General features: G+C 47.8%; 1 protein-coding gene across 1 annotated transcript in view; it reads right to left on the bottom strand.

The window, feature by feature from the left end:
- The window catches only part of ZC3H3 (zinc finger CCCH-type containing 3), a 185514-nt gene that overhangs the window by 99357 nt on the left and 73416 nt on the right, over positions 1–12741 (bottom strand). Inside the window, exon 4 of the mRNA XM_076328983.1 lies at positions 8431–8581. Within this exon, the coding sequence (XP_076185098.1) occupies positions 8431–8581 (151 nt within the window). The remainder of the gene's footprint in view (positions 1–8430; positions 8582–12741) is intronic.

The raw sequence follows: 12741 nt of genomic DNA, 5'->3' as shown, positions 1-12741 counted from the left end.
TTTGCGCTATCCATCGTGCATTACGGCCCCGAACCCCACTCTCCGCTCTCAACCCCAACCGCTGACCCCCCAGGATCAGGAACGTGCCGTGATTTAACGCGCCTTCCTCTTGGAGAACTGCACAAACATCTCCAGACCCTGCATCATCTCGAAGATGCATGGAGAGCATCTTCGTTCTCCAAAATTGCCTGATGACTTCTCCTGGAGGTGCGTTGAGTAAATACGTGAGAGCAGTGTCTGCTTAGCAACATGGAGGAATAATCAGGTGTCATTTATTTGCCTCTGGCTTCTTCTCCTTGAGATTTTTGAGACGGTGGTTAGGGATGGAGAGAGAAGGATCCTGCCGGCACAGAGCACACCACGGGCAGAGCCGGCAGAAAACCGCTTTGCCAACCCACTTCTACCTACTTCCACTACCCGTCGCTAAACCAATGCACCTTTTGGTCTCTATCTCATAGTGTCGCTGCTGGATTTTGTATTTTCATGGCTATATCAGGAATAAATAAAAAAAGTCCTCTCCAGATCAAACTAATGGTTCATGGACTAATCTGGTTTCTACAGCCACCAACTCCAGATGTTTTTGGAGAAGAGGTGTGAATCCCTCAAATAGGAAACTGCAGAATGACAGTCGGGGAGATGTCTCTGACAAATGTACATATTTAGCATAATTCTAAGTAGATTCTGCTCTCAAAGCCTCGTAACTTAAAATCCTGCAAACTAAACACCTTGCGGTGGTGGCTTATCAAGGTGGTTCTTGCATGGGATGCTCCGGTATTGTCCTTCTAATGATCACTGGGTCTTGTTTAGGGGAATTAGGCTTTTAGGACGTTTGCTGCCATCCCCATGTCCCTTTTCAGAAGAAGCAGCCAGCATATAGGTAATTTATGGGATCATCCTCCTTATAGCCCCCAAAGTACAGCAGGCACAACTGAGGCTGCCCTTTCCCCTGCTCTCTCCAATTCTTGGCCAATAGCTAATTTTAAAAGGGCATCTTCATTTCCTCCCAAAAGTTGGGGTTTTTAAGCAGAAGGACATTCTCCAACATTTGAGCCTCCAGAAATATGCCCCGTGGTGTTTCACCCTATACAGCAGTATCTTCCCCAAGTGCTGGAAATAATTTCCCAGCAAGACCCAAGCCACGTTGGTGATCTTAACTCCATGCCGGCAAAGCAAACCGAGCAGAGAAGGGATTTCCCCTAACACTGCCAGGTGAGGTGAGAGCTAAACCATGCCCAACCAGACCCGAATAAACTCCCCACAGGAGCAACTCTGGCTCTGTAATTGCCAGCGCGGGCAAAGCTACTCAGTGTTGGGTTGTAGGACAAGAACCACGCACCAACATATCTCAAACACTTCTCAATGGTTTCCAGAGATGTCACAAAAGTTGGGTGAACCCATCCCATCTCCAGAATGGATGGACTTCCTGGGGAGCCTTAGAGTGCAACCAAAAAGCTCAGAAGCGATTGAATTACTGTGGCTTAACACGTTACTGCCCATCAGCTTGGATTATGGTAAACATCTCGGTGCAGACTGAAACACTTGGGTTTAAGGTGCTGTGCCATGGGGGCTCGGCCGCTCTGCACCACCCCGATCTGCAACGCAACGGGAGGTACGCAGAGAGGAAGAGACAGCTTCTCCAGAAAGTCACAAGGATATGCTCTGCCCCCCCAAAAAAAGAGGGTATCTTGAGTTTTCATGTTCATGCTATGCAACTAGTATTCACGGCAAGCCAACCATACAGTTCTGCATTCTGCAGGAATTAGATATAGCAATTGATCTGGGAAAGCCATGCTGGCATGCACCCATCGGGGTACGCGCACCTCTGTCTTGCAACCCAAGACTTTAGTTCAACCGTGTCTCCCTTCCCCAAGGGTTTAGGCAGAAAGATTTAACTTATATGCTGACAGCACACCAAGACCGGCACCTGCGGCTCCTCTCGCCCTGGTCAGACATAGAAAATACTCCACCGCAGAGGGGGAAGCCGAGTGCCCTTCCCGACCACGCGATACCATTGTCTCAAGGAGGTGAAACTACTATTTCACTTCTGCAAGGAAACATGTAACAGGACTCAAGATATGTCAGCAAAATGGGATCATGTAGCAAGGAAAATCTGAAAGGCTTCCCCAGGAGGGGACAGCAGGGGCTGCATGAAATTAGCTCAGCACCCCAGCATGGGACTTGGGGAAAAAGCCGATGATGATGCTGCACAAGAGAGGAGACCAAGCATGGGGAGAGCACTGGAGAATGGTGGCCTCCACACACCCTCAGCAGGTACCTTTGCTGGTCAGCAGAAGCTAGACAGGCAGCATCGGATGGCCCCATCATTGGAAGTCTTCAAGGTCTGGTTGGGCAGGGCTCTGAGCAACCTGATCTAGTGAAAGATGTCCCTGCCCATGGCAGGGGGGTTGGACTAGATGCTCTTCAAAGGTGCCTTCCAACCCAAACCATTCTATGATTCTATGAACTGGGTGATGAGTTGGGTTGACCGGCTGGCAATGGATATCTGAAAATCATTGGTAATAGAGCAAAAAGAAATCAGAAACCAAAAACTCACCCACCATGAAGGAAAGGAAGGGATGAGACAGGGAGGTCGGTGCGTCCAAGCCACCCGGCATACAGCATCTCAACCTCCTGAAAAGACGGTGACTGGCAGAGATGGTGGCTTCTCCTCTTCTTCGGTGCTCGGCCATATGTCCCTTTGCCCTGGGGAAGTGGCACTTGCACCCACCGTGGTGGCTGAGATCCAGCCCGTTTCACAGCCTGCACCACCCCCTTCGTGCCGAAAGGTAAAACCCTAAAGGCTACGCAGGGGAACGGGTGGCAAGGACCCAAGTCAAGCCCAGGCGGCTCTCGTTTCCATCTTAGCCCATTCAACATGCTCCAGGCCAAGGAACAGAAAGAAAAGAAGAAAACAAAACTAAACCACACAAGCTTATCCTCTGCTGACAAGTGTTTTCTACCGAGCAGGCATTTCTCTGACAAATGTTACATTATCTTGTTCTTTACTTATTTATAGTGCTGGAGGGGTAGTAGGACTGTCCCTCAAGGGGCACTGCTAAGTTTTCTGAAGGAAATCCCTGAACTTCTTCATCAGTGCCAGACTATATTTGCAGACAGGTTACTTTTCTTTTAAACACATGCATCAGTATTTTAGAAGAAAACTCTTCAAAGTGGGTCAGTGTTTAACTCGCCCATCGGGGGTCTATAAACACAACATCAGCCGCTACGTATAGGTCTCTCTGCCTCCAAAAATGTGTCTTAAAGTGGCTCTGTCTCTCCATGAAAGGGTGAGCTGGGGTCTCCTGCAGGCGTTGGTGCACCCTCCTTCTCCCAGCCAATGCTGTTGCTCTTGGCACAGTTCCTGGCTGAGCCCATCACGGGCACGTCATCCCCTGTACAGAGGCACAGACATTTCCCACTGCTGCCTTGGGATGGATGCTCAACGGCATTTGGATTTGTCCCGTTTGCCCTGCTCCACTTGTAAGAAGACTGTCCCTTCGGTGGAGCATGTGGCTTTGCAAGGGGGGGGTATCTGCAATGGCCAGGAGCATCCTCCTGCCGTTATCTTCATCTGCTCCTTCCAGCCAAGGTGTGTTGGGGTGGGATCCCAGCCACAATGGCAGACGCCCTACCTACCTTTCTAGCAGTTTCCACAATCCTACAGCACCCTCAACCCCAGAAGGCTTCTGCTGCCTCTGGGTAGGATCTATGAAACCTGGACATCCTGGTTTACTGGTGGCCGCATCTGCTGACACCACGTGAACCACGGAAAGAGGCTGGAAGCAGGAGCAGCATCGTTGCCGTCACTCAGCGCGTTGCTTCATCCATTGTAACTCCTCCGTAGCAACTCACTCAGCCCTCTCCCGGCGGCGAGAGGCTGCGCGGGGAGAGGGCATCCCCCCGCGATTTCTAAGCAATGACCAACCGCAATGTCAATAGGAGCAAATGAAATTTAAGGCAAGCAAATCACAGCCCTTCTGAGCTGTGCTCCTGCAAAGCAGAGAGAGATAAGGGGGAGGAGTGAAAAGGAGAATCAATAAATCTTAACCTCATTCACAATGATCTGGAGCTCTTATTAAGTAAATTAATTTAAGTTAATTTAACTCGATCATGACTCCCGATCACAGTGATTTAGTGAGGGGGAAATTGCATTAGGAAAGGCCACACTCGCTAGATAGAAGAACGGAAGAAAATTAGATCCACTTAGCAATGTGAATTAATATGGAAATAGCAGGTGTAAATTTAACCTTATCAAGAGAGTGAAAATTATCTTCATAAATTTGGAGAAATAGCCCCCAAGTTGCTTATAAATCTATTTAAAACAAAAATATTACAAAAAGTGTAGTAAAATTAATTTAAAATATACTCCCGTCTATCGCCTCTAAGAAAAGTCAGCAGCAGGGCGAAGTTTAATGCAACCTAGCAATAAGGGGAGAATGCAACTCATCACCGAGGGATTAGCATCGGGTACCTCCAGACCTGCAGCGACTCTTTCTGTCACTCATTTCCCAAAGACATGTCTGTCTTCATCTTAGCCTGCTGATCTGGGGGAGTTCTGCAGCAACGAGGGCAACGTCCCGGATGCCCCAGCAAGGCTTCTTGCTGCAAACTGCAGCACGGATACCCAAAAAGAGAGGGGGGAATCTCATAAACATCTTTAATGACAGCAAGTTCACAAGATGGATGAGAGCACAGCTCCTGCCTAAAGTTTATTAAGGCAGTGTGTTAAATCTGAAAAGATCGGTGGCCATGCAAAACCCTTGCACATCACTTTTGGACTCCCCAAAAGAACTTCCCCTTAGCGTCAGCTAAAAACCAATTTGGGAGTAGCACCAGACTGCAGCACCACCAGCCTTTTAACATCACAATTCCAGCTTAAGGTGACAAGGATGTGAAAAATAAATAGGTGACCATTCAATATGACGCACACCAAAAGACAAAAATGAGGAGGTGACTAAACCAGCGCTGCAGGCATGCACAGCGTGTCCCACCGCCACCGAAGCTGCCCGCTGTTTTGGCAAAAGCACAGCAAAGCAGCGAGAAAGCAGCTCCCGGCTCGTTCCTTGTTACAGGTCCAAGAAGATGTTATGAAAGGTGGAGCAAAAAAAAAAAGTAAAAACTATAGAAGCATTTGCCATGTGCTTCCTCCAGACAGTCCAGATGATTGATCACACACAAGGAAGGTAATAGGGAGACTGAGTAAGAGATTTATTGCTTCTTTAAAATATAATTGTTTTAATTTGCTGATGGCATTTTATCAAGATTTGTCTGAAACAGCCGTAAGATCTAAACTACATCATTTAATGAAGTCAAAGATTAATACGGATAAAATTATTCTACAAGTGGAAGCTCTCAGCCAATCGCAGCGGCAAAACCAGGTCGCTCCGCCACAAAATCACTGCTCAGCTGAGCAAGACCCACCACCCAGCAGCCGGAGACTCCTGCTCTAACCCTGCCTGAATCCCCTGCCTGAAGCTCCTGCCCTCCTCATCTCTCACCGCAGGTCCTCCATCCATCAACCATCCAGATCTGGAGTAACAAACTGTGAGGGAAGAACCTGAGCTGAATAGTCGAAGCACAAGTTGTTTTCTATTAACTAAGGCTGAAGTTCATAGAATCACAGAGGGTTTGGGTTGGAAGGGACCTTTGAAGGTCATCTAGTCCAACCCCCCTGCAATGAGTAGGGATATCTTCAACTAGATCAGGTTGCTCAGAGCCCCGTTCAACCTGACCTTGAATGCTTCCAGGGATGGGGCATCTACAACCTCTGTGGGCAACCAAGTTATTCATCTATTACAGCACTGGATTAAACACATGCATCTGCACATCATCAAGGGGCAGCGGATTAAATTTGATACGGCTACGAGAAGCCTCTCTCTCCCTCCCTTACCACTGATGCCTGAAAGAGTTCCGTGAGTCAGGCTCATACATCAACGGGATAATAGTTTTGGGCAATGTCATGTCACAGTACAACACGATGATTCTCGCTATAAAGAGCATCAAGTGGCAAAAACATCATCATGTTTCACCGACTAGGAAAGCCATTGCAGAACCGAATCCACCAACAGACAGGAGGTACAAGACGCAAATTCCCCTCCCAGGAATAAAATTGGGATGATTACGGAGCAGGGCAAGCCTTGCCTGGCTCACATTTTCTCTTTCAAGGTCCCAGTTGAGGCGCGTTAACAGTGGAGAGACACTAAAGCAGCAGTTTTGCACAGATCCGTCGCAGAACATTTCACCATCACAAAAACTAGAAACGAAAATCAATCTCTCCTCCAATAAATGGGCAGGATTTGCAGCGAGGGCAGCGACAGAGGAAGAAGGGTGGTTTGAATGGGACTGCCTCTACCACAAACAGAAAGCAGCAGCTGTTTCCACCTAAATAAAAGGAGAAGGATTTGCTCAAAACGGCTGGTTCAGGACCAAAAAAGCAGCAAACTGAGCTGGGGATGGGAAAGGGCAAGACGCGTGTGGATGCGGATGTAAATGAGCTCATTAGGGGCAATTTGAGTAGCACATCAGTGACTGTAGCTACAGGAGTGACCAGAACCAGAGTCAGCATTACACCAACACTGCAGGAGCAAACAGGAGATTGAAAGCCACGAGAAACAAATCTTCATTTGCATGCAAAATACCAGGCGCCGGAATTACCAGCAGCAAATGACGAACCTCTAAGAAGCAATACAATTCAAGATTTTACCGTAATGTACTTGTACATTCACAATGCAAAAGCCGCACTTTGAAAAATTAATAGTAACATTTTAAAAAATATGCTTTTTGGGGGGCAGTAAGAATAGACGCGTGGATCTCAGGACTCGATAAAAGGGCATGATGTGCAGGTGGGAAGATACCAAAGGCAAAAGTAGAAGGTGAAGAAAAAGGAGGAGGCGGTGCAGGGAAGATTGACCACAGAAAATTTGGGTGGAAATCAGCTGTTAGCCCAAAAGGATCCCACAGTTTCCATACAAGAAGCAACACTTTGAAACCGAGGCCGGTATAGTACACGAGACGAGGAGTTTCTCAACTAAGAGCTTGAAAAAACAAGACAAAATAATAGACCTAATTTTATATTTTAAAAAATAGTTTGAAAATAAACACCTTTTTTTTAAATCTCTCTGTTTACCTGGTACTTTGCCTCATCACCCTGAAGTCTTCCAAAACCAACCCTCCCCTCAAATACCAATATTTGTGAAACTCAAAGCCAAATTCACTTAGTGTAGGGAAAAATCAGGCGAAGTTAGGCTTTAAAACAATCACCGCAACCTTCGTCTCTCTGCAGCACCCACCATAAAAGCCGTCAACCCTTGGGGCACTGCTGGGGGAAATAACTTTTGGAAGAAACCACCTGGAGCAGGGCGTTGATGCCGACCCGTGTCACTGCTCCACCCGAGGAGCTGACGGTGGGGGACAGCCTGCAGCATCCCCCAGCTCCTCGGGTTTGCTACGCTGGAATGACTAATAAAACGAACAAGCCCATAGAGAAGCAGAGCAGGCTCTCTTTGCCCAAAATACTGCCTGTGACAGTGGCAAACGAGTATTGCAGGGGGAGGAGAAGTCATTCTCAACCTAAGAACTGCCAGAATCTGGGTTATAACCAAAAATATCAGTTCTAATAGCGCTTTTTTTTAGAGCATCAATTACCATAACGACCTTTCTGCTTATACACAACTTCCAGACTTTGTCTTGGCCTCTGAGATGTTCCCTGGTAACATCTCCACCGGCTAACGTGGCTGCAGCTCGCTCGTAGCTGAAATACGAATGTCAGCATAGCTGATTGAGGAAGACTCAGCCTCAAGGATACAGCACCACCCTTTGGTGACACTCTTCTTCAGACAGGTGCTGGCACGCCGAATTATTTGCCACAGGGCCGGGCTGACGCTCCACCCGTCCAGATAACCCGGGAAGAAGCAAGTTTGTGCCTGCACCTACCTCCTGGTGTAGGTTTGGGGCATCCGCCTCCAACACGCTTTCAATAAGCTCCTCTCTAGCACCAACGTACACAATAATGTTATAAAGCAGAGGGAAGGTCTGGCCTCATTAGCAGGCTTGACCATCCCTAATTAACAGGCCAAAGAAGAAATCTTCTATCTCCAAAAGAGGCAGCAAGTTTACTTAGGCCTGATGTAAAAAGCTGTGTGCGTTTATTCATCTTCCTTACAGCTTATTTAACTGCTTCATGGAAACAATTAATTCAAACAGGGAATAAATATGAAGCCACAGACTGCGGTAAGCTGTTGGCCGCTGACTCGGGCTAACATGATTACTAATACGATTTTACACTTTAAGTCAATAAACTCTGTGTAGAAGCGGCTAAACAAATAGAGAAATTAAGTGACAAACATGCAACGGTAATAACACGGAGCCAACGTAGGAGCTCCCTCGGCTCCCGCATCCCAACCAGCTGCATTCAAGGGATGGAAGAATTACCTGGATGTCACAGGGCGCCTCGTCTTCCAGTTGGGAACAGGGCTGCTGAAGGACGATAAGGCTGGAGACACCACATTCTTCTTCACTATCCTGTAGCGCGTCTTTATCACCTTGTTGGCTGGGGGGCTCCTTACGAAGTGCAAGTTGGCTCCTATGAGAAAGCAAATGGAAAAAAGGGCTTGAAATTCAGGCATGCATGGGACAGAAGGGAACTCCCCAACGTAGGTCCTACAGACAGCTCTTTTGTACCTGCAAAAGGGGCAGAAGACCCCTGGGGTGCATCAGGCATGGGACCACCATGGTCGATGGTAACAGAAAGGCTCTGATGGGCTTGAGGGTGTTTGGCTTCACCAGCCCGGCAGCAAAACTCTACCAGGTGAATCATGCATTCACCAACAATACCTTGATCCCCAACATCTACACTGGAAACAGATTTACACATTTAATCATTCCCGTTTTCATCATATTTTGCAGGATGATCTACACATCAGTTTATTCTGCTGAATGTTTCATGCATTTAACAGTTATATGTTTGACTCTGGTTTTCCTCCACTTGATAGCTAGCAATTTTTTTCACAGCTTTAAGGAATGCATCTAATTGCCCGACTTTTATAACATACAGCCATAACTGCCCAGATAATTAAAGCTGACACTACACGCTGAGACTAAGTCTTCTGGTTTTATAACTGATTTAAAGGGCCGGCTGTTTTTCTTGGAGATACTCTAATTAAAATTATTGCAAGGTTGAGAGGGGAAAAGCCGAATCATTATTTCCCCTGAAAATGTACCCGTCCCCATGTTTGTCTCTGCAAGAGAAGGGAGAAGAGCATTGCTTCCCAGGTAAACTGGAAATCCCAGGATGCTGGATCTGTGTCTAAACAAGAAAATCAGGGAAATGCGTTTTAGAGCCAATTTCGTTCCCTAGAGTGGAGGGAGCAGCTTCCCCATCTCCCTGCAGCAGTGGTAACGGTGGTCCGTGGCCTTACAGTTTAGTATATGCATTCCCAAACAAGCCGGCGACTCGCATTGAGTTTGGGAGGGATCAGGCAGCCTGCAGCATGAATTTCCACTCGCAAACTCAGCCAGAGAGTTACAACTTCTGCTGGGGGGAGGAGAAAAGCAGGCTCTGCCACGACAGAAAAAGCACTGGAATTTTTCATAATAAAGATTACAATTGAAACGCTCCTCGATACTATACTGTAAGATAAATGATCACCGAGCAAGGAGCGTATGGAGGGATTCACAGCCTTCAACGCCGCCTATAAAGCCCCGAGCACGCTCACACCACCACGCAAAATAATCTCTTTTATATGGCCGCAATAAAATTTGGAAGGCATTTGGGCCAGCTCTAACTTGGCACTGCACTTGCCCACACCGCAGCGTATGGGACCTCCCTGTTTGCACCATGCATGAAGCCAGATCCTCGCACCGACGTGTTATTTTAAGAGAGACTCTTTTACATCCCTCTGAACCCTATGCGGGACCCCTGCTTAATGAATGCGTCAAAATAATGCCTGCACGCAAATTATTTTCTGCGGCGTCGCAGTAAGCAGCACACTTTTGATGATGCTTTCAAGACTGGCACGCTGCTGTTAACCAGCGAGCGTCTATAAAACCAGCAGTGCTACAAAGTACGCTCCAAGTAAGGGTGCATTAAGTCAACCGGTAAATGTTGAACAAAATGAAAAGCCAAGAAGTTAACGCCAGTAACTTAAAGAGCTTCTGGTGAGTTGGAATAACAATTAAAAGAAAAGAAATTAAAATAAAACCAGATGTTTTGTGGGCAGTCCTGGTTTCGGCAGGGATAGAGTTAATTTTCTTCCTAGTAGCTGGTACAGTGCTGTGTTTTGGATTTAGGATGAGAACAAAGTTGATAACACACCGATGTTTTAGTTGTTGCTGAGCAGTGCTTACACTAGCCAAGGACTTTTCAGCTTCCCGTGCTCTACCGACTGAGAAGGCTGGAGGTGCACAAGAAGCTGGGGGGGGGCACAGCCAGGACAGCTGACCCCAACTGGCCAGAGGGACATTCCATACCATGGGACGTCATGCTCAGTACGTAAACTGGGGGAAAGCTGGCCGGGGGGGCCGCTGCTCGGGGACTGGCTGGGCATTGGTCAGTGGGTGGTGAGCAATTGCACTGTGCATCACTTGCTTTTGTGTATTATTATTATTATTATTACATTATTATTATTATTTTATTTCAATTATTAAACTGCTTTTATCTCAACCCACGAGTTTTTCTCACTTGTGCTCTTCCAATTCTCTCCCCCATCGCACCGGGGGGGGGCGGGGAGTGAGCGAGCGGCTGGGTGGTGCTCAGTTGCTGACTGAGGTTAAACCACGACATGGGCCCATGTGAACCTCATGAGGCAAAGTCCTGCACCTGGGTCAGGGCAATCCCCAGTATCAGTAGATTCTGGGGGATGAAGGGATTGAGAGCAGCCCTGCCGAGAAGAACTTTGGGATACTGGTGGACAAAGAATTGGCCATGAGCCGGCAATGTGCGCTCGCAGCCCAGAAAGCCAACCGTACCCTGGGCTGCATCCAAAGCAGCGTGGCCAGCAGGGCGAGGGAGGGGATTCTGCCCCTCTGCTCCGCTCTGCTGAGACCCCCCTGGAGCACTGCGTCCAGCTCTGGGGTCCTCAGCACAAGACAGACATGAATCTGTTGGAGCGGGTCCAGAGGAGGGACATGGAAATGATCCGAGGGCTGGAACAGCTCTGCTGTGAGGACAGGCTGAGAGAGTTGGGGTTGTTCAGCCTGGAGAAGAGAAGGCTCCGGGGAGACCTTACTGCGGCCTTTCAATACTTAGAGGGGGCTTCTAAGAAAGATGGAGAGAGACTTATTACCAGGGCCTGTAGTGACAGGACAAGGGGCAATGATTTTAAACTGAAAGAGGGTAGGACATAAGGAAGAAATGCTTTACAATGAGGGTGGTGAGACACTGGACCAGGTTGCCCAGAGAAGTGTTCAAGGTCAGGTTGGACGGGGTTCTGAGCAACCTGATCTAGTTGAAGATGTCCCTGCTCATTGCAGGGGGGTGTACTAGATGACCTTTCAAAGGTTCTTTCCAGCCCAAACCATTCTGTGATTCAGTGACCAGAGGAATTGCAGACACCCATCACTTTAGAGGTGAGGCAAGAAGAGAGAGAGGAAAGAAGATGGAAAGCAAATGGGTTTTCATCGCTGTTTCCCTGTCCTGGGACTTCTTGTATCAGGCTAAATTCTTCAGGGCAGCGACTGCACCATCGCGTGGGTTTTTAAAGCCCTCTACAAGGTTTAAGCTCTAATTACAATTACAGTTGCTCACAAGCACCGGCAAAGTTGGAGCGTTTTGCTTCAGAGAACTGTATTTAGGATTGCAAAATGGGAACAACAAAAGGACAGACATGCAAACCCCCGCTTGGCCCAACGCTGCACACACACAAAGAAATCCCAGCTATGGTGAGGGCTGGTGACTATGAGACCCGTTTGTCACCCATGAGGCGTGGACACATCCAGCCTCTCATGGATATAGCATCAACCACGTACCCGATGCAGCTCTTTCGCACCAGGGAAGGGATGAGAGCCGCAAACCCGCACCCTCCCTGAACAGCGACAGCACGAGTTGACCCTTTCCCTCCACTGCTCCGACCTTACAAAATTATGAAGCTGGGAATTTGTTGAATACATTATTAACATGGGGTTTTTTGCCCCTATGCAAGCTCTAGCTGCCACTAATCAACCCAGAACCTCATCAAACTCTTGCCTGACATCATCCCCCGCCTCACGCTCGCACAAGAAATAGAGGTCCCAAATTGTTGCGGCTTGCAGGCATCCCCCCCCTCCTTGCACAGACGGGCTGGCACCTGGCAAACTCTATTCCCCAGCGGTAATTGGATGGTGTATTCATGCCGGAGCTGCTCTTCTGAAAGTGCCTGCATGCACGGCTCCAGCATTAACCACCTCCTGAAAGAGACTCTCCGAAGAGCTCAGTTTTCTATTATTACTTGCTAGCTGAGGGGGTTTGTGTAGATAATCATGTTATTTAGATAGGATGTTGGTTTAATTCCCTTCATTACAGGCTCCCAGGGTTGTAATTTTTTTTCTCCGCATGATGTATTCCCCGTGGCACATTTCACTCAAATCAAACACTTTACGCTTTTATTACAAACAATACCCCAGCGTCCCCCGTTATCAGCCCGGCGCACACATGCACACTCCTCGCAGAGATCCAGAGGTCAGTTCTAATGACTAATCGATCTCATTAGCTTTCCTAATTAAAAACTTTACTACCGCAATGGAAGACAAACTACAAAAAAACTGCTT

This window comes from Aptenodytes patagonicus, chromosome 2 (assembly GCF_965638725.1).
Source record: "Aptenodytes patagonicus chromosome 2, bAptPat1.pri.cur, whole genome shotgun sequence".
Lineage (NCBI taxonomy): Eukaryota > Metazoa > Chordata > Aves > Sphenisciformes > Spheniscidae > Aptenodytes > Aptenodytes patagonicus.
This window is presented reverse-complemented; position numbering and strand designations above follow the sequence as displayed.